Raw genomic sequence first — 25,289 nt, 5'->3', positions numbered from 1 at the left:
AGGCTTCTTGTGGTGTAGAGTCCTGACTCAGTAGTTTAAGATGCTGATGAAGGACTCAGGGTGCATACAATAAAAGCTTGCTGACCTTCGTCAGGTGTTAAAAGAAGCTTCCTATTTGGTGCCCCTTTGCTTTCACAAACAAATAGAAAACCACATAGATAATAAAGGACAACATCTGACAAATCAATTCAGACAGAGGAGTCAATCAAAGCCTACCCAAACTAAGTGTGGAGCGCAAGGCTCCCCCTCACGTACGTCCTCCCCAGCACAAACAGGGGTTACGTGTAAGGAATAACTTGTCTCTTTATCTGCAGGGATATACAGTGCCTAGCATGGTGGAGGCTGGCTCCTAAGGCTAATGTATAGCCAGATGCTATGGAACAAGTGTTTATAGCAGAGGAAAAGGATTACCCGATTTTATGATTATCCATGTCCTTGGGGGATTAAATACCAAAATCTGCCCTAAAACCTTTAATCTGATAAAAGAACAGGGAGTAAAATCACAGATCAGACACCAGTTCTTGCACCATAAGAGGGGAAAGAGCAGTGTTGCAATGTTTAATATTGATTTCTATTATTGAATATGATTATGCATCACCAGATCTGTATCCATTTTGTTTTAAACAAAAGAAGACGAAACATTTGCTTGCATTAGAAAGATCAATCATTAGCCGGGCCATGAAAGAACATAGTGCAGTGGAGTCATTGCAAGCAGTTTCCCCAGCAACTCTCCCCTGTTGAGACACAGAGCAAATCGAACAACCGCTTTCAAACTCAAGAGAGCTAAAAACATTATATGGAATAGCAAAACCTATTCTGTAACATCCATATTCACTTCAGCATGGCGAATGTTCTCATCCATTAGCACGTCAAGTCCTCTCCTTGTCTGGAAGCCAAGTTTTGTAATCGTTGCACAACAATGAACACAAGTGCTACAAATGGCAGCACAGTCTGATGACATCAGAGGGAACAAAGTCAACCATAATCACTCATCTCCCAGACCCATCATTCCGCCAGAGTGATGACATCATACTGTATTTCCTGCTGTAGAGCTGACTCTGTCTCCGTGGTATACACAGTCTGAGCCATTGCTGCATCTGCCACAGCTGAGACACAGTAAAACTGGTTATACATGATACATATTATACACGTAAAAACATACATGTATCTTCCATTAGATGCTAACCTGTAACAGCAGAGTGTGCAGCAGCCTCAAGCTGTTCCTGTGTGAGAAGTTGCTGAGTGGGTGACATGGGCACAAAGTGAATCTGTCGAGTGAAGAAAGCTAATGATTAATTATCCCTGTGCCCTGAGCCCTTTTGTCGCTCCCTTATTAGCTTATATTATAACCACACAGCTCACAGGGAATCTAATGAGCATTTAAACTACAACACAATAGAATTTAATACTCAAATGACTTTGGTGCCGATAATCTTACATGAAAGATAATTTAGTACCGGGGACATAAGAATGCTAGCACAAGGTCACAGTAGCTACACAGATCATGTACTCACCTGAGGGTCTGGAATAAATGGTCCTCCTGGTTCATACTGAATGTGAGTAATCTGCCCATCCTGAACCTGTAAAGCAAATGCCATAAGACGACCGATATTAATATTAGCAATGCTTCCTACCAGGAAGGAAAAGGATCCACAGTAATCATAGTGGACACAATAGAGACATAGACAATAGTCCAATGTAGTCAAGAGTAGGGAGTGATAGAAAGGAGGTAAGATGGAGAGAAAAAGGGTAATACAACTGCTGTAAAGGAAGGAGGTAATAGAACTGTGGTCTGGTGGAAAGTTTGAGGGTAATGGAACTGTGGTGTGTGGAAAAGTAGGCTGTAATGAACTATGGTCTGCGGAAAGGTAGGGGGTGATGCAATGTGGTCTGGTGGAATAGTTGGGGGTAAAAACTGTAGTATGGTGGAAAAGTAGGGGGTAACACATTGTCTTCTTTCAGAAAAGTAGAGGGGTAATGGATTTTGATCTGCTGGAAAGGAGGGGGTAAATGAACTGTGGCCTAGTAGAAATGTAATGGATTGTGGTCTGCTGGAAAGTGAGAGGATAGGGCGTTTCTGCTGAAAAAGAACAGATAATAGAACTGTGGCCTGGTAGAAAGGCAGAGGTGTAATGGATTATGGTCTACTGAAGGGTAACAGAACTGTGGTCTGCTGGAAAGGAAGGGGGTAATAGAACTGTGGCCTAGTAGAAATGTAATGGATTGTGGTCTGCTGGAAAGTGAGAGGATAGGGCGTTTCTGCTGAAAAAGAACAGATAATAGAACTGTGGCCTGGTAGAAAGGCAGAGGTGTAATGGATTATGGTCTACTGAAGGGTAACAGAACTGTGGTCTGCTGGAAAGGAAGGGGGTAATAGAACTGTGGCCTAGTAGAAATGTAATGGATTGTGGTCTGCTGGAAAGTGAGGGGATAGTGGAACCATGGTCTGCTGAAAAGGAACGGATAATAGTGGCCTGGTAGAAAGGCAGAGGTGTAATGGATTATGGTCTACTGAAGGGCAACAGAACTGTGGTCTGCTGGAAAGGAAGGGGATAATAAAACTGTGGTCTGGTGGAAAGGTATGGGGTAACGGACTGTGGTCTGGTGGAAAGGTAGGGGGTAACGGACTGTGGTCTGGTGGAAAGGTAGGGGGTAACGGACTGTGGTCTGGTGGAAAGGTAGGGGGTAACGGACTGTGGTCTGGTGGAAAGGTAGTGGGTAAGGTACTATGGTCTGTGGAAAGGTAGGGGGTAATGGAATGTAGTCTGGTGGAAAGACAGGGTGTAAAAACTGTGGTATAGTGGATAGGTAGGGGGTAAAAGAACTGTGGTCAGACAAATGGATAAAACACATAATTGGTGGTCTGGTAAGATAATACAGGCATGTCAAATTACATTCGATGGTGTCTCCAAATTATGCAACTGCTATAATGCCTGCTATGTACAATTTACTTGTGTAGTGCTTTAGAAAATGTTGGCACTTTACACAGAAATTGAAACAATATGGAGGAGCTGTACATTGGTATACATCAGTATAAATAGAAATAGGTGTTATGAAGCCTTTTAAGATGTAACAGTTGGTTCAGTTGGCTTAATGGGTATAAGCAAGTAGTGCTACCTGAAAATGATGGCCATCTGGGAGCACAACATACTCCTGTGGGATCAGATGAGGGACTCCTTCCTGAGAAATAATGTATCGTACCTGAAGATAGATCAATATTGGTGGTAAAGAGGAGTACAGCAAAGTGAAGTATCACAAATATTACACAGAAAGGGTTAAGAAAAACAATCAATAGATAACAAACAAATAATTGGGGAGTGGGGGCTGGTTCACTTGGATATAACCACCTGCAACAGCCTCCTCACTGGTCTTCCCCTAAACAGACTTACACCCCTACAATCTATTTTGAATGCAGCGGCTAGAATGATTTTCCTTGAAAAACGTTCATCTTCTGCTGCTCCGTATGTCAGTCCTTGCATTGACTGCCTGTCACATCCAATATAAAATACTTCTACTAACTTACAAGGCCATACGCAACATCACACCAACAAACATACTCTCTTCTTGTCTCAGAATATCTCCCAACTTGGCCCCTTCACTCCGCAGAAGATCTGCATCTGCCATATACACTCATTACCTGCTCCCATTCCTATTTTTTTCTGGCTGCATCCACTTTGTGGAATGCCTTCCCATGCACAACAAGACTTTTCTCTGGCCTTCAAACCTTCAAGTATTTCCTGACAAATCACCTCTTCATGCAAGCTGGCCAAATTCCACTTAACCTTCCTAAGCAACTCTAATTACCTCTACATAGTTCAAACAAAATGTACATGTGTTACTTCCATACTCCAACAACCTTCTGATTGCAGGCCAAAACCGCTGTCAATGTTGCTATATGAAAAAAGGGGTCTATTTACTAAGCCTTGGATGGAGATAAAGTGGATGGAGATAAAGTACCAGCCAATCAGTTCCTAACTGCCATGTTACAGGCTGTGTTTGAAAAATTACAGTTAGGAGCTGGTTGGCTGGTACTTTATCTCCATCCACTTTATCTCCATCAGAGGCTTAGTAAATAGTAGATAGCACTGGAACTAGAGAGGAGAATGTTAACAGTTAAGCCAAATTGAAGAAGGCCCGGCAGTATTCCACTCTTGCTCTAGTAACATGAGGCAGATCCAGCAGTGTGCTGCTCAGCAGAATGCCAACAAGATGGCAGACTAATCTTCCATTCACCCCCTCTTATACCTAGTAATAGAGACATTACCTGGTTATCTGCCGTAACCAGCTGCTGCAGGGTCTGTCCATCAGCTGTTGTGATTTCCTGAATATAAGCTGTATTTTCCTAAAGAAGAGAGAAAGACAAAATAATGGTGTCAAGGTGGTTACAGGATCAATAGGGCTATAACCAGAGACAATTTTGTCATAGAAACTGCTTATGAAAGAAGTGGGTCATTAAGTCAGTAAGAAATACAGACACTGAATAGATCATTTCAGAAGCTGTGGGGTTCTGACTGACAGAGAGATAGCACACTGGGTAGAACATTTTCTCAGGAAGGAATCAGTATCGCTTTTGAGAAAAGCAAAACAGTACGAATTAGTAAGAGAAATTATGTACACTCTAGTACAGGACACAAAGCTGATATAATAAAGAACATGAAGCAACATAATGGAAAGGTATAACCTCTGAAGCCGTTATCTAGTACAAGCCAGAAAGGGGACAGCTGAAGGATAAGAAATATGACAGAATAAATGGAAGATGTTACACCCAACAAGTGTATTTCTAAGCAATCAGGGCTGCAGGTAACTGGAAAAAATAAGATTTTACTCACCGGTAAATCTATTTCTCGTAGTCCGTAGTGGATGCTGGGACTCCGTAAGGACCATGCTGGGACTCCGTAAGGACCATGGGGAATAACGGCTCCGCAGGAGACTGGGCACAACTAAAGAAAGCTTTAGGACTACCTGGTGTGCACTGGCTCCTCCCTCTATGACCCTCCTCCAGACCTCAGTTAGGATACCGTGCCCGGAAGAGCTGACACAATAAGGAAGGATTTTGAATCCCGGGTAAGACTCATACCAGCCACACCAATCACACCGTATAACTCGTGATACTATACCCAGTTAACAGTATGAAATATAACTGAGCCTCTCAACAGATGGCTCAACAATAACCCTTTAGTTAAACAATAACTATATACAAGTATTGCAGACAATCCGCACTTGGGATGGGCGCCCAGCATCCACTACGGACTACGAGAAATAGATTTACCGGTGAGTAAAATCTTATTTTCTCTGACGTCCTAAGTGGATGCTGGGACTCCGTAAGGACCATGGGGATTATACCAAAGCTCCCAAACGGGCGGTAGAGTGCGGATGACTCTGCAGCACCGAATGAGCAAACTCTAGGTCCTCCTCAACCAGGGTATCAAACTTGTAGACTCTTGCAAAAGTGTTTGAACCCGACCAAGTAACAGCTCGGCAAAGATGTAAAGCCGAGACCCCTCGGGCAGCCGCCCAAGAAGAGCCCCTTTTCTCGTGGAATGGGCTTTTATAGATTTAGGGTGCGGCAGTCCAGCCGCAGAATGTGCAAGTTGAATCGTGCTACAGATCCAGCGAGCAATAGTCTGCTTAGAAGCAGGAGCACCCAGCTTGTTGGGTGCATACAGGATAAATAGCAAGACAGTTTTCCTGACTCCAGCCGTCCTGGAAACATATATTTTCAGGGCCCTGACTACGTCCAGTAACTTGGAGTCCTCCTAGTCCCAAGTAGCCGCAGGCACTACAATAGGTTGGTTCACATGAAAAGCTGATACCACCTTAGGAAGGAATTGGGAACGAGTCCTCAATTCCGCCCTATCCATATAAAAAAATCAGATAAGGGCTTTTGCATGACAAAGCCGCCAATTCTGATACACGCCTGGCCGACGCCAAGGCCAACAGCATGACCACTTTCCACGTGAGGTATTTTAGCTCCACGGATTTAAGTGGCTCAACCCAATGCGACTTCAGGAAATCCAACACCACGTTGAGATCCCACGGTGCCACTGGAGGCACAAACGGGGGCTGAATATGCAGCACTCCCTTAACAAAAGTCTGAACTTCAGGCAGTGAAGCCAGTTCTTTTTTGGAAGAAAATGTACAGAGCCGAAATCTGGACCTTAATGGAACCCAATTTTAGGCCCATAGTCACTCCTGACTGTAGGAAGTGCAGAAATCGACCCAGTTGAAATTCCTCCGTTGGGGCCTTCCTGGCCTCACACCAAGCAACATATTTTCGCCATATGCGGTGATAATGTTTTGCGATCACATCTTTCCTAGCCTTAATCAGCGTAGGAATTACTTCCTCCGGAATGCCTTTTTCCTTTAGGATCCGGTGTTCAACCGCCATGCCGTCAAACGCAGCCGCGGTAAGTCTCGGAACAGACAGAGCCCCTGCTGCAGCAGGTCCTGTCTGAGCGGCAGAGGCCATGGGTCCTCTGAGATCATTTCTTGAAGTTCTGGGTACCAAGCTCTTCTTGGCCAATCCGGAACCACGAGTATAGTTCGTACTCCTCTCCTTCTTTTATTCTCAGTACCTTCGGTATGAGAGGCAGAGGAGGGAACACATACACCGACTGGTACACCCACGGTGTTACCAGAGCGTCCACAGCTATCGCCTGAGGGTCCCTTGACCTGGCGCAATATATTTTTAGCTTTTTGTTGAGGCGGGACGCAGACATGTCCACCTGTGGCCTTTCCCAATGGTGTACAATCATTTGGAAGACTTCTGGATGAAGTCCCCACTCTCCCGGGTGGAGGTCGTGCCTGCTGAGAAAGTCTGTTTCCCAGTTGTCCACTCGGGGAATGAACACTGCTGACAGTGCTAACACATGATTTTCCGCCCATCGGAAAATCCTTGTGGCTTCTGCCATCGCCATCCTGCTTCTTGTGCCACCCTGTTGGTTTACATGGGCGACCGCCGTGATGTTGTCTGACTGGATCAGCACCGGCTGGTGTTGAAGCAGGGTTCTAGCCTGACTTAGGGCATTGTAAATGGCCCTTAGTTCCCGAATATTTATGAGTAGGGAAGTCTCCTGACACAACCATAGTCCTTGGAAGTTTCTTCCCTGTGTGACTGCCCCCCAGCCTCGAAGGCTTGCATCCGTGGTCACCAGGACCCAGTCCTGTATGCCGAATCTGCGGCCCTCTAGAAGATGAGCACTCTGCAGCCACCACAACAGCGACACCCTGGCCCTTGGAGACAGGGTTATCAGCCGATGCATCCGAAGATGCGACCCAGACCACTTGTCCAACAGATCCCACTGGAAGATCCTTGCATGGAACCTGCCAAACGGATTTTTTTCGTAAGAAGCTACCATCTTTCCCAGGACTCGCGTGCATTGATGCACCGACACCTGTATTTGTTTTAGGAGGTCTCTGACTAGACATGACAACTCCTTGGCCTTCTCCTCCGGGAGAAACACTTTTTCCTGTTCTGTGTCCAGAACCATATCCAGGAACAGTAGACGCGTCGTAGGAACCAGCTGCGACTTTGGACTATTCAGAATCCAGCCGTGCTGTTGTAGCACTTCCCGAGATAGTGCTACTCCGACCAACAACTGCTCCCTGGACCTCGCCTTTATAAGGAGATCGTCCAAGTACGGGATAATTATAACTCCCTTTTTTTTTCGAAGGAGTATCATCATTTCGGCCATTACCTTGGTAAATACCCTCGGTGCCGGGAACAGACCAACGGCAACGTCTGGAATTGGTAATGACAGTCCTGTACCACAATTTTGAGGTACTCCTGGTGAGGAGGGTAAATGGGGACATGCAGGTAAGCATCCTTGATGTCCAGTGATACCATGTAATCCCCTTCGTCCAGGCTTGCAATAACCGCCCTGAGCGATTCCATTTTGAACTTGAACCTTCGTATATAAGTGTTCAAAGATTTCAATTTTAGAATGGGTCTCACCGAACCGTCTGGTTTCGGTACCACAAACATTGTGGAATAGTAACCCCGGCCTTGTTGAAGGAGGGGTACCTTGATTATCACCTGCTGGAAGTACAGCTTGTGAATTGCCGCCAGTACTACCTCCCCCTTCTCCGAGGGCAGCAGGCAAGGCTGATTTGAGGTAACGGCGAGGGGGAGTCGCCTCGAACTCCAGCTTGTATCCCTGTGATACTACTTGCAGAACCCAGGGATCCACCTGTGAGAGAGCCCACTGGTCGCTGAAGTTCCCGAGACGTGCCCCCACCGCACTTGGCTCCACCTGTGGAGCCCCAGCGTCATGCGGTGGACTCAGATGAAGCGGGGGAAGATTTTTGATCCTGGGAACTGGCTGTCTGGTGCAGCTTTTTCCCTCTTCCCTTGTCTCTGTGCAGAAAGGAAGCGCCTTTGACCCGCTCGCTTTTCTGAAGCCGAAAGGACTGTACCTGATAATACGGTGCTTTCTTAGGCTGTGTGGAACCTGAGGTAAAAAAAATTCTTCCCAGCTGTTGCTGTGGATACAAGGTCCCAGAGACCATCCCCAAACAATTCCTCACCCTCATAAGGCAGAATCTCCATGTGCCTTTTAAAGTCAGCATCACCTGTCCACTGCCGGGTCCCTAATACCCTCCTGGCAGAATGGACATTGCATTAACTTTTTGATGCCAGCCGGCAAATATCCCTCTGTGCATCCCTCATATATAAGACGACGTCTTTAATATGCTCTATGGTTAGCAAAATAGTATCCCTGTATAGGGTATCAATATTATCTGACAGGGTATCAGACCACGCTGCAGCAGCACTATCCATGCTGAGGCAATTGCAGGTCTCAGTATAGTACCTGAGTGTGTATATACAGACTTCAGGATAGCCTTCTGCTTTTTAACAGCAGGCTCCTTCAAAGTGGCCGTATCCCAAGACGGCAGTGCCACCTTTTTTGACAAACGTGTGAGCGCCTTATCCACCCTAGGGGATATCTCCCAACGTGACCTATCCTCTGGCGGGAGAGGGTATGCCATCAGTAACTTTTTAGAAATTACCAGTTTCTTATCGGGGGAACCCACGCTTCATTCACTCATCTGATGGGGGAACAAAACACTGGCTGCTTTTTCTCTCCAAACATAAAACCCCTTTTTTGTGGTATTTGGGTTAATGTCAGAAATGTGTAACACATTTTTCATTGCCGAGTGCAACGGATGTTCCTAGTGGATTGTGTATATGTCTCAACCTCGTCGACACTGGAGTCAGACTCCGTGTCGACATCTGTATCTGCCATCTGAGGTAGCGGGCGTTTTTGAGCCCCTGATGGCCTTTGAGACGCCTGGGCAGGCGCGGGCTGAGAAGCCGGCTGTCCCATAGCTGTTACGTCATCCAGCCCTTTACATAAGGAGTTGACACTGTCGGTTAATACGTTCCACTTATCCATCCACTCTGGTGTCGGCCCCACAGGGGCGACATCACATTTATCGGCATCTGCTCCGCCTCCACGTAACCTTCCTCCTCAAACATGTCGACACAGCCGTACCGACACACCGCACACACACAGGGAATGCTCTGACTGAGGACAGGATCCCACAAAGTCCTTTGGGGAGACAGAGAGAGAGTATGCCAGCACACACCAGAGCGCTATATAATGCAGGGATTAACACTATAACTGAGTGATTTTCCCCCCAATAGCTGCTTGTATACACAATATTGCGCCTAAATTTGGTTCCCCCCCTCTCTTTTTAACCCTTTGAGCCTGAAAACTACAGGGGAGAGCCTGGGGAGCTGTCTTCCAGCTGCACTGTGAAGAAAAAATGGCGCCAGTGTGCTGAGGGAGATAGCCCCGCCCCTTTTTTGGCGGACTTTTCTCCCGCTTTTTTTATGGATTCTGGCAGGGGTATTTATCACATATATAGCCTCTGGGACTATATATTGTGATTTTTTGCCAGCCAAGGTATTTATATTGCTGCTCAGGGCGCCCCCCCCCCCAAGCGCCCTGCACCCATCAGTGACCGGAGTGTGAGGTGTGCATGAGGAGCAATGGCGCACAGCTGCAGTGCTGTGCGCTACCTTGTTGAAGACCGAAGTCTTCTGACGCTGATTTCCAGGACCATCTTCATGCTTCTGGCTCTGTAAGGGGGACGGCGGCGCGGCTCCGGGACCGAACGATCGAGGTCGGGTCCTGTGTTCGATCCCTCTGGAGCTAATGGTGTCCAGTAGCCTAAGAAGCCCAAACTATCTCCAGTCAGGTAGGTTCGCTTCTTCTCCCCTTAGTCCCTCGTAGCAGTGAGTCTGTTGCCAGCAGATCTCAGTGAAAATGAAAAACCTAAAATATACTTTCTTTTCTAGGAGCTCAGGAGAGCCCCTAGTGTGCATCCAGCTCAGCCGGGCACAAGATTCTAACTGAGGTCTGGAGGAGGATCATAGAGGGAGGAGCCAGTGCACACCAGGTAGTCCTAAAGCTTTCTTTAGTTGTGCCCAGTCTCCTGCGGAGCCGCTATTCCCCATGGTCCTTACGGAGTCCCAGCATGGTCCTTACGGAGTCCCAGCATCCACTTAGGACGTCAGAGAAATGTGGGCATCCTGCCTTAAGATACTGCAGAACAGCTCCTTTTAACCCCTGGGGGGGTGTTTTTAATTGCAGTGGGAGTGGGAAGGAAGGTGCAGGGGGGAAGACGAGCGATGGGGCAGGGCGAGGTAGTCACCTGGGATCGCCAGCCCCAGCGCTGACTCCCAGGCGCCACAAGGCATAAGCCATTTTACTGCTAAGCCCGCCCCATGGCCAATAGGAGTCCGGGGGGCGGTCTAAACTCCATATTGGAGTACACTGATTCCTGGGCGCAGTGCACGCTGCACGACTGTCCACGGGGAATCAGTCAGTAGTATGCCTGGAAATCTTCCGGGGTTGCCAGCGCTGTCAGCAAACCACTGAATGGGTTAATTAATTGCAGGCCTTCCATCATTAAGAGGTATATTCAATACCTGTCAGATCCTTTCCGACAGAAAGGATCCGACAGGTCAGTATTTAGTGCCGCGGCCAAACCCGACAGGGGTTAAAGTCGGACTGACATTGTCGGAAACAGTGCTAAAACCTGTCGGGTTTGGCCGGGTTCCGACAGTACACGCGGCTCGTATTCCGACAGGCTTCCGACAAGCAGAAAAAAACAATCCTAAACCTGTCGGAAGCTGCCTTTTTTCCGATAAAGACGGCAGCTTCCAACGCTTATTGAATACAGCCCAAAGCCTTATTCCCATCCTAACCTGGTCGCCCACTGGTCCCTCCTGAGTAAGGTAGATGTGCCCTTCATCCATGGTCGGCGCAGATGTATGTTCTGTAAAAAACAATAACAAGTGACTGGCACAATACAGGATTCCATCTGTAAAATCTATTCTCTAAGCCATGCTCTCCCACTCACGTGCCTGCTCAGGCTGCTCCATATTCGCCCCAGTGTGTAACCGCTGGATGTGGAACTTTAAATGACCTTTTCTATTAAATCTGGAGTGCATAATAAATAGAGTAGTTAGTTTTACTAGAAGTATAACAGAAAACCCCGAAGTATTGTTGCAAACAGGAGTCATCTGCAGCAAGTGGCATCCTCCCTTCTTGTATTTCATAATAGGTGAGAAAACTAGGGGTAGATATACAAAATTCAGTGGTTTAAGTAGTTTATATTCACACATAAACGAGTGTGTGGCAATGGAAACCACTTATACTGGGTACACACTAGAAATATATATCGTTTGTTAGACTAACAATATACTGTAGGTAGCGAGTCAACCTGATGTGAATAGCTGAACATCATCGTTCACAGAAATATCTGGTCTGTCCTGCAGCACAGTCAACGCGGATACATCTGATAGATATATCACTGCCTCTGCACTTGTGTATGGGCAACTGCTGACTGCCTGTACCCCGGCTGCAGGGACCGGCGACACTGACATCACAATTGGGTGGGCAAATTTAAATGACCGTGATATCTGGCCCTGCATATCAAGTGGCTGATTGGTGTGTATGCTTATAATGTAATGCATATATACACACACAAGCAGAGGAATACACACAATGAGGATCAATAAGGAGAAGAGTACAGTAGTTGATCTACAACTAAATAAACACTGAGGAGATAATGTACGGTTGGTCATTCCTACCTCTGTCCACACAAATGACAGGAATGTGGCCTGTGGTTGGTGTGTGTCATTGCATGTCTACTTAGGTCTTTCTTATTCCTAGAAGCAAAACTACACTGCGTGCAGCGGTGAGGCCGGAGGTCAGAGTGCAGAGACATGTGATCCTAACATAGGAAACAGAAGCACAACAGACAAAGTACAGTAGGTACAGTTAAAACGAAAATGTACTAGAGGGGGTAAAAGACAGAGAGAGAGGGCGAGAGAGAGAGTGGGAGGGAGAGAGAGAGGGAGAGAGAGAGAGGGGGGGGGGGAGGGGGGAAGAGAGAGGGGGGAAGAGAGAGGGGAGGAGAGACAGAGAGAGACATCTAAAATAAAAACCAGGAGGTAGGCAGCTAGTTGCAGTACAGAGAAATCTTAAAAAGTCTTACCCTGATCTCGGGCCATGTTTCAGCACCAAACTCACAATCTGGGCATTTAAATCCACTACCGCCTTCAACATGAGATCTTTTATGACTCTCCATTTCTGCTCGACCCCAGAATGCAGAATTGCAAATTTTACAGGAAAACTTTTTTGTTGCAGATGGCGGCTGAGGTGGATTTGGAGCATTCTAAAATTGGAAGACACATTATATTTAGAGAGAACATTAGTAAAAAAGATGTTTTGGGATATTGATACTGCATCAAGTCTCACTTGTGGTTGCTGTGGCTTGTTTAGGATCTGAAGAGCATTCTTGTCTTTTCCATTCTCTGCCAGGAGTGTCTGGGAAAATCTAGGAGATGCCTCATTATCACTGCAACCGCAAGAGAAAAGTAGCTGACAACCTCCTGCTACATCAGGTCAATACCTCTCCACCACTATCATTTGCACCACCTTTTTTACCCAAGATTCCCCCTTCCCATAACTCACTTCCTTCCTTATTGTCCCAATAGGGGTATTACCTGCATAGCTGTGTCTGCATGCGCTCAGCATTAATAAGGTTGTACTCTGCAGTGCTGTACGCTGCATTTATAGTAATCTGTTGCACCGTTCCATCATAGCCAGTGTCTGGAATGCCAGTCTCCTCATAACCAACTTCTTGCACATCTGTCACTTGTCTCTCATCCATATGTAATGTTAGAACCTGAGCCATATGTGGCTCCTGAGATGTAACTTCTGACATGTGGCTGTCCATACAGGGCGCAGATTTTACCACAGCCACCTACAGAAATGAGACAGCAGTCAGTAAAAATGGTGCAGGTCAGTAACAAAAGTCATGCATGCTAGTAACAATACGTTGCTACAGCACCCTGGTTCTCCAAGCTAACCTACTTACACAAGAAAACGGTTTACCAGTAAAGCAGTGGAGCATCCTAATACATCATGTCATCCTCGTACTCATTTTGATTTGCTATAAGCCAACATACTTGCAATGCACCTCCAGAGCCATCTCTTTGGTTACTCATATTCAAAAGCAGATCAAGAGCAGCCTGTGTTGCGAGTTCGTCACCTTCTCCACCTACAGGAAAAAGTGAAACATTATTTATAAGCTGTATCTTCCTAAAGAAGAGAGAAAGACATGCAGCCATCTATAAATACCAGCCTCCTCTTAAGCACAGCATAACATGCAGGGACTGATGCAGAGTATATCCTGCATGTTTTCATACGACACATGCTCCATAGCTGAAGGTATTTAAGAGTTGTCTGCATTCAGGTGCATCTATACTTGTGATGGAAAGGAGCGTAACAGCGCTATAATGGGGTGTTCTTACTTAGGCAATGGCCATAGAAAGTGTGAGAATGGATTTACGGACTATGCAAACTTGTCCAGAAGCATAATGGACCTGTCTTCAGATGTATCTTTTTATACTAGGAATAAGGCTGGTGCAAGTTTGCACTCATAATGATGATCACAGGTATCAAACCAAGGGGCTAATTCAGAAATGGACACAGCCACGCATTTGTATGCAGCAGCCGCATTCATCTAGCCTGCGCACGCGCAATGGCCGCAGTGCGCAACCTTACACATTGCAGCCCGTCACACATGCTGGGTGGCCACCAGCATGTGAGGAGATGGATGCAGATCTGGCTGCGTATGCAGCAATCTGTGTCCATCTCTGGATCAGGTCCCACGTGTGTGAATAAGGGTAGACGGCTTGCAAATATACATACAACTCTACATATGGATTTAGTTCAATGCACCCAATGCGAAAGCAATTAAAGCTGACTTGTGTTCAACTCTGCAGCAGCCCCACAATGTTAACCAAGTAACAAAAACAGCATGATTGTCTCACCTTGTTCATATATTATAGTAGCAGCTTCCATTGTATTCTGTGCCTGTCCTTCCTCCTGGGAGGGTTGGTGAAGCATGTGATATGTAAGCTCTCTGGGTGGGTTCTATGCAAAGTAATGCAATAATATTACACAATGTAGTAGAGCCTACAAATCAATAATATCAAGTAATATATTTTATGATGTATCACTTCTGTCATCAAATATACCCCAATTCTGCTGTCACCATGTTAACAACTGTATCACTTAATCTTTTAACATTGCATGTCTACATGTCTAGAAGGTGTTATCCTTACACCCTTCGCTGCAAAGGAGGAGCGGGGCTCGCCTTAAAATGATCAGTCATACTACGGAAGATGTGCCCCAATTATGCTTCATATAGGCGGGTGTAGCACTCCACCAAAATAACTTACCTTGTCCCCACCAGTCTAATAGACCAGTGTGGACACCCTGAAGCAACCGGTGGTACAGTCAGAAGTACTGCAAGTGCTCGCACTGCTTTAAATAAACAAACAAATAAAAAAAAAGTTTCCGCTTAAAATTAATGTACCCACATAAAAGGTGCACACATTAACCTCCTCCTAATGTAGTCCAGGCATAGGGCAAGATCTCCCCAACCTGGCTACAAATAATTAAGGGGCACCCACTTTTACAATGAGGATGATCCCCTCTTTCAAAGATTGGGGCCTCTTAGTACTTATTGTCTGCTAATCACCTGGCAATGTTACCCTATGCATGTATGTGGGTGGTTGGCACCACCTGCCTTATCACCCCACAGTGATAGTTGCATCTGAGTGGGCACCCATATTTGAAAGCAGGGTAACCCCATTTTTAAATGATGTGGCCCACTATTAGCTATTGTCTGGTGTTCATCAGACAAAGGGGCAGATGTATTAATCCTGGAGAAGTGATAAGGCAGTGGTAAGTGCGAGGTGATAACGCACCAGCCAATCAGCTCTTAACTGTCAATTTACATATTGGAGCTGATTGGCTGGTACATTATCACCCTGCACTTATCACTGCTTTATCACTTCTCCAGGCTTAATACATCTGCCCCAATATCACCCAGCGACATAGAACATAGAGGTTTTCCATATATTGGTGGGAGGGCACTTAACGTTACCTTTCTTGACATTTCAATTAGAAAACACTTTTTTGTCTATTTGAGTTACAATTTATTTGAAGTGTTAGAATGAATACAGAGACTAATGGTCTTTTCTGAAAACACAAAAGTCTTCTGAGAAAAACAAAGTATAAAATTTGTGTGGGTCCAGCAGAAAAATAAATAAAATAACAGATATTGATATTGGAATGTAACGAGTGCAAATGTGAAAATTACCTTAGTACAAGGTAGAGAAAAACCCTCAGCAGCAAAGGGGTCAAAGAAAAAGTCAGTGTTTTTTTTAGGGCTTAAATATGCAATTTCTAGCTAAAGGACCTATTTATAAAAACTAACGCCTATACTATGTACAATTAATTGTTAGACACACTCTGTAATAGGAATGTAGCTTGCACAATTACAGCAGAGTCAGTTTTCAGGGGAACTAGCCCTGTGCAGTCCTTTGGTCATCACTTCTGTGTCAATTAGTCAAAGTCAGCAGTATGACTGTAGCCCTACAAAAAGCTATTGCTGCTATTTGGCTGAAACCCAGCAATGTCAATTTGTGACGGGACATTAAGAGGGCAGCTATAGACCGAAATACAGCATATGCCCGGCCCATCAAAGATGGTGTAAAGGAGAGTGCTACACAGGGAGTGTATCCAGCAAAAGATTGTATATTATAGTTACAAAATATAGGGCAAGAAACAAACTACACTCAAAAAAAAATACCAAATGCATTTGAAATTGAAAATTGTTCTTAATTTATCATATATTGTCCTATTTTGTACAGACCTCTCCTTGTTCTGATGGACCCTGGGCCTCTGAATGCTCATGCAGCTGTTTCAGCTCCTCAATCTGCTGAAGAGAGAAAAAGGGGCGGCGGCGACAAGGTGTTTCCTCAGGGTGGCGCTGAAACCATTCTTGGTAAAGGTGTGCATGTTTACACTGAACATGCAGGCGTAGGTTCTTCTTGTGCTTGGTAGAAAAGTGGCAATAATCACAGGCAAAGGGCTTTCCACCTAGGAACATATGAGGGCTCAGCTTTTGGAATAAATGTATGGTACTTTTCAAGTGCACACAATATCTAGTAAGGTGGAGCAGGCTGCCGCCTAGGGCCAAGGAATTCTAGGGGGCCCACCTACAAATGTCCCCATTGCGTAGGGGGAATGGAGGGCTGTGTTGCACTGGAGGTCCCTGCAGCTCAGCCTCCCACACACAGTCCAGTCAAAGCTACGGGCTCCAGTCAGGTGGCGGAATGAAGCACTTTACTCCATCATCAGCCTGTGCAGTGCAGAGCAGTGGCCGGGCAGCCTACTGCTACAGTGCATGGCCCCAGTCTGTTAATTCCTGTCTGCAACTTGGTGGTCAGGGCGGAGGTTCCTCCTCCATCACAACCTGTTTTCCATGGAAGTGGCAACAGCACACAGTGGGGCTGATTCCACGTCACATTAAGTGGCTGTAGCTGTGGACAGCCGTTGAAGCCTAATTTACTGCCTTATGTTAAATGTGAAACTCTCTAGGACTTATGCCGTTGGATCGTGCAAGAAGAAAGGAGTTCTGCCCATTGATTATGCTCCAGCTGTCATCATTAATATGTGTACTCGCATAGGCCTCATGCTGGGAAGATCCATTGAACATGCTTTCTTTCCCTGTACACACGACTCATGCGGGAGCATTTGACTCATACCCACGGCACTCCCACAAGTAAGCTATCACATTACCACTGCCCAATTCCCTCCCTGAAGTGATAGGGATATAAAGGTTTTATATAGGGGAGGTTAATTATAATTATGTTGAATGGGTCTATTTATTATAATAATCCTGAAAGGCGTTAGGGATTTTGTTTTTATTTTTTTAGGAGGAATGTTTTTTAGGACGGATGTTTAATAATGAGCGGATAATATTGTGTACCAGTCTCAAAACTGTTTTGCACTGTATAGCAGTCATTAGCATGCTCTCTGCATTATATGGTGGTCATTAACATGCTCTCTCTATTACACAGTTAAAAAAATGCACTGATTATTGTATGGTGGTCACAAAAATACTCTCAATATTGTATAGGTGTCACAAAATTGTACTGATTATTTTATGGCAGTCACACAAATGTTATGATTATTGTATGGCAGTCACAAAAATGCTCTCAATATTGAATAGGTGTCGCAAAAACGGTCTGATGAATTTAAAAAGTGGTTCAACATAGACATGGGGAAAACAGATGGTGGGCAGCAGGTTTATCACTTGTCTAAAGCCTAAACCCCGCCTCATCATCCACCTTGATCCAGGTATCTACACCAGCAGCTCTCTGCCAAGATCCAACGGACTTTCATACCGGCACTTCGGTTCCCGCAAGCCGCACATACCAGCACGCGGCTCCTATCAGCTACATCTGTCTCACGTACTACATCAGCCCGGCGGCTTTTACCATCTCCTTGCTGCATAGCACGAGTGGGCAACGCAGGATCAAGAACCGGGGACGCCCGGTCTCGGACCAGCCCACAGGAGAGGTATACATTACAGCAACACAGCTTTGTGACGGGCACACTGTGCACTATTTGGGACCGTTTTTCATTTATCATCTATACAAATGAATCCACAAGTGAAAACCTTGTGAGTAATTACGGATCTTCAACAAGTCTCCTTATATAAGCTGCTCCTAAATTTCCTACGATACCTATATTCATCAAGGTGTGTTTCATTATACAGTTATACATACTACTAAATTTTAAATTACTAGTTTTATGAAAAGCATATTTTTATTCAGTATTCATGGTTAATAAATTGTGTTAATTTTTAAACAAAACGTCGGCTCTTTTCATTTTTTCCCTGATACACTGCGCAGCCGTTTCCCTGTTTTTTACATTCAACATGTTGCACACATTTCTGGCACCTGTATTTTGTCATAGGTCAATCACACAGACACGCACACAAAGCTGATGAATACAATACCTGCATGTTTGGTTGCCTGGTGAGAAAGTAGGAAATCTTGGCGGAATGTATGATACTTGCACTGATTGCATTCGAATGGCTTGTCATTCATGTGAGTGAGCTGGTGAGACAGAAGCTGCTTTCTGTCTTCACACATGTACTCACAAAACTCACATTTATACCTGCAAACAAAAATAAAATTGAGATCTGGACATTATACCTGTTTCTCTGCCAATCACATGGTATGAAGGCAAGTACAGATTTGATTTAAACTGAGAAACGCAGAACATACGATAATCTGTATTAGAATACGCAGTGTACACAGGGACATAAGTTTATTTATTACCCTACCAAGTGATTCAAATGCAGAAACAGATCACAGGCTGTGGGGTGTCTATGTTAGTAGTACAGTAGTCCATTAAGCTAATAACACATTTTAAGTTAACTCAAATAGCATAGAGTAAAATGAAATGCTTGTGGTTTCATGGAGATGCCCCAACAATGACGCTTAGCCTGAAGACTAAAATGCTGATTTGATCTCTCATTCTTGTTGGCTTATGTTTTCCTATTTTACACCTCAAATTAGAAGTCATTGAGGATAAGTGGTAAGTTGTGTGTACATTTCTCATTTTATATTTGCGGCTGGTGTTTTCAGGGTTTATCCGCAAATATTAAGGTATCCCCCAAATGTATATACATTTCTATGGGGGATGTGATGCTGCCCAATTTACCAATATCCAGAATGGAAGTGGTCGCTGTGCTTGTGCGGTCTAAGCTGAACACACATGTGTAGCACCCCGCTCTCACCCCCCCAGCAGCAGCCATCACAGCACATTGCAGGGACGGGCTTCTTTCGGAGACTTTGTCACTGCGGGTGCTAATTAATCCATCAGACCGATGTGATCGCATATTGTAGTGTGATCCTGGGCAGATCCTGGCCGGATCCCATTCAATATGCCATTTATGATAAATGTTACCGTTATTCCTCAAACCAGATTAGCTTTCTCTAACACAATCTAGAACGTCTGTACTTTTTTGAATGTACATGTATTGATGTGCAACTATCTGCTTAGGTTGCAAGCTTTGTGCTGGACAGAGAAAGAGAAATCGGGGAGAGAGGACGATAGGGACAGTGAGTGAGAATGGTTTAATGGGCCAGCTGCTCTAGTCCAATGTAATGCAATTACCAAAAAGAACAAAATACTGAATAATGTATCCACTTCTAGAAATTCTAAGGATATTAGACCGCACCAAGGATAATTCACAGTAGGTGGTGTATAATTCCTTAGAATACACAATTATACCTAATGAACGGTGAAGTGATAATACCAGGGGGGAAATTTACGAAAGGTCGATCTTAAATAGATGAAAATCAATCTCAATCAAAGTTGGATTTCAGGGGCTGAAATACACATTTGTTAACAGGTGATTTTTTTATACTAATTTTTAAATATTAATAAATGTGTGTCTTGGCCCTGGAAGTAGAACATCGATCTTCATTGATTTTAAAATCAATCAAAATCGACCTTTAGTAAACCCCCCTCCTCTCCCCCAGAACTGATCAATTATTTAAGATAATTGTTTATACCGATATTTACAGGAATTAAAAAATATTACTAGCATCACTGGTTTATGCTAAAGAAATGATGTATTGTAATAGGGATCTGTAATATATGTGATATAAGATCCTCAGTATTTTTTCATTCCAGGTCATACATGTTGTCTGAAACGAAAAACAAACTACTAAACAAAATATAAAGTCACTGATATATAGGGGGTCATTCCGAGTTGTTCGCTCGGTAAAAATCTTCGCATCGCAGCGATTTTCCGCTTAATGCGCATGCGCAATGTCCGCACTGCGACTGCGCCAAGTAAATTTGCTATGCAGTTAGGAATTTTACTCACGGCTTTTTCATCGTTCTGGCGATCGTAATGTGATTGACAGGAAATGGGTGTTACTGGGCGGAAACAGGCCGTTTTATGGGCGTGTGGGAAAAAACGCTACCGTTTCCGGAAAAAACGCAGGAGTGGCCGGAGAAACGGGGGAGTGTCTGGGCGAACGCTGGGTGTGTTTGTGACGTCAAACCAGGAACGACAAGCAGTGAAATGATCGCAGATGCCGAGTAAGTCTGAAGCTACTCAGAAACTGCTACGAGGTATGTAATCGCAATATTGCGAATACGTCGTTCGCAATTTTAAGATGCTAACATTCACTCCCAGTAGGCGGCGGCTTAGCATGAGCAAATCTGCTAAAATCCGCTTGCGAGCGAACAACTCGGAATGACCCCCATTGTCAATATATATTAAGAACATCTGAATCCAATGTCATGCGTTGTATGTGGGGAAGATCTCCCAATAAATAAAAAAATATTCAGCCTGGATGACGGATAATCAATGTATTTAATGTAACAGAATAGTCAACTGCTGATTTATTTAAACATAGAGAAAGTAATGATCCATTTAACAAAAAAGGCTATATTTAAATATCACATTAAGGGGGTATCCAATTAGCCGCGGTAATTTACCGCAGCTAATTGGTTCACCAGGGGCTATCCTTCTAACCCCAATAGTCGGCGCTTATCCTCCGATGCCGCAACCCATCAGAGATTGGTTTTGCCCTCCTGAGGTAGGCGAAGCCAAATCCCCAATAAGTGACCATTTTGTAAACAAAAAGTGCAGCGAAAATACGTAAGTCCGCAGCTTTATGCGGCCACTATGTATTTTTGCTTGAAAAACAGGGATTTTACTCGTGAAGGAATTGGATAGGGGAGAAAAAAAAATTGTTGAAAAAGAGAAAGAAAAAAAAAACAGTTGCTGCATTTACATGGCTAATTGGATACTCCCTTAAGTAAGCGATAACAAAATACACAATCATTACACACTTGCTCAAAAGCAAAGACACAACAAAAACAAACAACAAGGATTTGAGAAGCAGGGAGGAAAATAAATTCCAGTTTAAAAATATGAACTGGTAACACTAGATAAATTAGCGAAGATACATCACAGCTGTAAACTGAATAAATATCAAGTGCATCTACAAAAAACAAAAAAAGAACAAATAGGATTGGTGGAAAAAAATTAAAATCAGCATGAGGGTGCAGAGTAATCAGAATAGCAAGTGGGAGGTAAACTACAACTACATAAATGTATTCACAGAGCCAGTAACATGCTCATCTGAAAAGCAAGTGGTCATTATAAAAGGACTGCATGTATAATTGTTTTTCTCTGACGTCCTAGTGGATGCTGGGACTCCGTCAGGACCATGGGGAATAGCGGCTCCGCAGGAGACAGGGCACAAAATTTAAAAGTTTGACCACTAGGTGGTGTGTACTGGCTCCTCCCCCTATGACCCTCCTCCAAGCCTCAGTTAGGTTTTTGTGCCCGTCCGAGCAGGGTGCAATCTAGGTGGCTCTCCTAAAGAGCTGCTTAGAAAAAGTTTGTTAGGTTTTTTATTTTCAGTGAGTCCTGCTGGCAACAGGCTCACTGCAACGAGGGACTTAGGGGAGAAGAAGTGAACTCACCTGCGTGCAGGATGGATTTGCTTCTTAGGCTACTGGACACTAGCTCCAGAGGGACGATCACAGGTACAGCCTGGATGGGTCACCGGAGCCGCGCCGCCGACCCCCTTGCAGATGCCGAATAGAGAAGAGGTCCAGAAACCGGCGGCAGAAGACGTCTCAGTCTTCATGAGGTAGCGCACAGCACTGCAGCTGTGCGCCATTGCTCTCCGCACACTTCACACCAGCGGTCACTGAGGGTGCAGGGCGCTGGGGGGGGCGCCCTGGGCAGCAATGTAATATACCTATTCTGGCTAAAATATATCACATATAGCCCCTGGGGCTATATGGATGTATTTAACCCCTGCCAGGTTCCAAAAAAACCGGGAGAAGAAGCCCGCCGAAAAGTGGGCGGGGCCTATTCTCCTCAGCACACAGCGCCATTTTCCTGCCCAGCTCCGCTGCGAGGAAGGCTCCCAGGACTCTCCCCTGCACTGCACTACAGAAACAGGGTAAAAACAGAGAGGGGGGGGGGGGCACTTATTGGCGATATTTATAATATTTGAGCTGCTATAAAGGGAACACACTTATTAAGGTTGTCCCTATATATATTTATAGCGCTTGGGTGTGTGCTGGCAAACTCTCCCTCTGTCTCCCCAAAGGGCTAGTGGGGTCCTGTCTTCTATCAGAGCATTCCCTGTGTGTCTGCTGTGTGTCGGTACGTGTGTGTCGACATGTATGAGGACGATGTTGGCGTGGAGGCGGAGCAATTGCCTGTAATGGTGATGTCACCCCCTAGGGAGTCGACACCAGAATGGATGGCTTTGTTTATGGAATTACGGGATAGTGTCAGCACGCTACAAAAGTCGGTTGACGACATGAGACAGCCGGCAAACCAGTTAGTACCTGTCCAGGCGTCTCAGACACCGTCAGGGGCTGTAAAACGCCCTTTACCTCAGTCGGTCGACACAGACCCAGACACTGACACTGAATCCAGCCGCAGTCCTTTCGTTCCTATAAGAACAAACGAGCAAAAGGACATTCCTATTTGCCCCGAGGCAAAGGAAAGGGTAAGAGACTGCAACAAGCAGCTCCTTCCCAGGAGCAGAAGCCCTCCCCGGCTTCCACAAAGGCGTCAGCATGACGCTGGGACCTTACAAGCAGACTCAGGGGCGGTGGGGGGTCGCCTCAAACATTTCAGCGCACAGTGGGCTCACTCGCAGGTGGACCCCTGGATCCTGCAGGTAGTATCTCAGGGTTACAGGTTGGAATTCGAGAAGTCCCCTCCTCGCCGTTTCCTAAAGTCTGCTTTGCCAACGTCTCCCTCCGACAGGGCGACGGTATTGGAGGCCATTCACAAGCTGTATTCTCAGCAGGTGATAGTCAAGGTACCCCTCCTACAACAGGGACAGGGGTATTACTCCACGCTATTTGTGGTACCGAAGCCGGACGGCTCGGTAAGACCGATTCTAAATCTAAAATCTCTGAACCTGTACATACAAAAATTCAAGTTCAAGATGGAGTCACTCAGAGCAGTGATAGCGAATCTGGAAGAAGGGGATTTTATGGTGTCCTTGGACATCAAGGATGCTTACCTTCATGTTCCAATTTGTCCTTCACACCAAAATCCCAACTGATCCCGACGACATGTCTGTTGTTCCTAGGGATGATTCTGGACACTGTTCAGAAAAAGGTATTTCTTCCGGAGGAAAAAGCCAGGGAGTTATCCGATCTAGTCAGGAACCTCCTAAAACCAGGAAAAGTATCTGTGCATCAATGCACAAGAGTCCTGGGAAAAATGGTAGCTTCTTACGAAGCGATTCCATTCGGCAGATTCCATGCACGAACTTTTCAGTGGGATCTGCTGGACAAATGGTCCGGATCGCATCTGCAGATGCATCAGCGGATAAAATTGTCCACAAGGACAAGAGTGTCTCTGCTATGGTGGTTGCAGAGTGCTCATCTGTTAGAGGGCCGCAGATTCGGCATACAGAACTGGGTCCTAGTGACCACGGATGCCAGCCTGAGAGGCTGGGGAGCGGTCACACAGGGAAGAAACTTCCAGGGCGTGTGGTCAAGCCTGGAGACGTCTCTTCACATAAATATACTGGAGCTAAGAGCAATCTACAATGCTCTAAGCCTGGCAAAACCTCTGCTTCAGGGTCAGCCGGTGTTGATTCAGTCGGACAACATCACGGCAGTCGCCCACGTAAACAGACAGGGCGGCACAAGAAGCAGGAGGGCAATGGCAGAAGCTGCAAGGATTCTCCGCTGGGCAGAAAATCATGTGTTAGCACTGTCAGCTGTGTTCATCCCGGGAGTGGACAACTGGGAAGCAGACTTCCTCAGCAGACACGATCTGCACCCGGGAGAGTGGGGACTTCATCCAGAAGTCTTCCACATGATTGTGGTCCATTGGGAAAGACCAATGGTGGACATGATGGCGTCCCGCCTCAACAAAAAACTGGACAGGTATTGCGCCAGGTCAAGAGACCCTCAGGCAATAGCTGTAGACGCTCTGGTAACACCATGGGTGTACCAGTCAGTGTATGTGTTTCCTCCTCTGCCTCTCATACCAAAAGTACTGAGAATTATACGGCAAAGGGGAGTAAGAACGATACTCGTGGCTCCGGATTGGCCAAGAAGAACTTGGTACCCGGAACTTCAGGAGATGCTCACGGAAGATCCGTGGCCTCTACCTCTAAGACGGGACCTGCTTCAACAGGGACCGTGTCTATTCCAAGACTTACCGCGGCTGCGTTTGACGGCATGGCGGTTGAACGCCGAATCCTAAGGGAAAAAGGCATTCCGGAAGAGGTCATCCCTACCCTGGTAAAAGCCAGGAAGGAGGTGACTGCACAACATTATCACCGCATTTGGAGAAAATATGTTGCGTGGTGTGAGGCCAGGAAGGCCCCGACGGAGGAATTTCAACTGGGTCGATTCCTACATTTCCTGCAAACAGGATTGTCTATGGGCCTCAAATTAGGGTCCATTAAGGTTCAAATTTCGGCCCTGTCGATTTTCTTCCAGAAAGAATTGGCTTCAGTTCCTGAAGTCCAGACTTTTGTAAAAGGAGTACTACATATACAGCCCCCGGTTGTGCCCCCAGTGGCACCGTGGGATCTTAATGTAGTTTTGGATCTCAAATCCCATTGGTTTGAGCCACTCAAATCGGTGGATTTGAAATATCTTACATGGAAAGTAACCATGCTACTGGCCCTGGCTTCAGCCAGGAGAGTGTCAGAATTGGCGGCTTTATCGTATAAAAGCCCATATCTGATTTTCCATTCGGACAGGGCAGAACTGCGGACGCGTCCTCACTTTCTGCCTAAGGTGGTTTCAGCGTTTCACCTGAACCAGCCTATTGTGGTGCCTGCGGCTACTAGCGATTTGGAGGATTCCAAGTTGCTG

General features: G+C 45.6%; 1 protein-coding gene across 4 annotated transcripts in view; it reads right to left on the bottom strand.

Moving 5' to 3' along the window:
• Window positions 1-500: 500 nt before the first annotated feature.
• The window catches only part of ZNF335 (zinc finger protein 335), a 245,076-nt gene continuing 220,287 nt past the window's right edge, over window positions 501-25,289 (bottom strand). For 3 of the 4 annotated variants that reach the window (XM_063960466.1, XM_063960467.1, XM_063960465.1), the window contains 15 exons: window positions 18,400-18,560; window positions 16,246-16,472; window positions 14,354-14,456; window positions 13,487-13,578; window positions 13,022-13,281; window positions 12,774-12,873; window positions 12,511-12,690; window positions 12,104-12,246; window positions 11,371-11,450; window positions 11,216-11,286; window positions 4,265-4,342; window positions 3,118-3,201; window positions 1,515-1,580; window positions 1,187-1,268; window positions 501-1,106 (listed from right to left, as the gene is read on the bottom strand). In XM_063960466.1, the coding sequence (XP_063816536.1) occupies window positions 1,006-1,106; window positions 1,187-1,268; window positions 1,515-1,580; window positions 3,118-3,201; window positions 4,265-4,342; window positions 11,216-11,286; window positions 11,371-11,450; window positions 12,104-12,246; window positions 12,511-12,690; window positions 12,774-12,873; window positions 13,022-13,281; window positions 13,487-13,578; window positions 14,354-14,456; window positions 16,246-16,472; window positions 18,400-18,560 (1,828 nt within the window). In that variant the 3' untranslated portion in view covers window positions 501-1,005. Of the gene's footprint in view, window positions 1,107-1,186; window positions 1,269-1,514; window positions 1,581-3,117; window positions 3,202-4,264; window positions 4,343-11,215; window positions 11,287-11,370; window positions 11,451-12,103; window positions 12,247-12,510; window positions 12,691-12,773; window positions 12,874-13,021; window positions 13,282-13,486; window positions 13,579-14,353; window positions 14,457-16,245; window positions 16,473-18,399; window positions 18,561-25,289 lie in introns of those variants that run through there. The other variant, XM_063960468.1, reaches the window with a different exon arrangement.

The sequence above is a fragment of the Pseudophryne corroboree genome, chromosome 3 (genome assembly GCF_028390025.1).
Source record: "Pseudophryne corroboree isolate aPseCor3 chromosome 3, aPseCor3.hap2, whole genome shotgun sequence".
Lineage (NCBI taxonomy): Eukaryota > Metazoa > Chordata > Amphibia > Anura > Myobatrachidae > Pseudophryne > Pseudophryne corroboree.
Note: the sequence above shows the minus strand (reverse complement) of the source record. Positions and strands in the feature narration are given on the sequence as shown.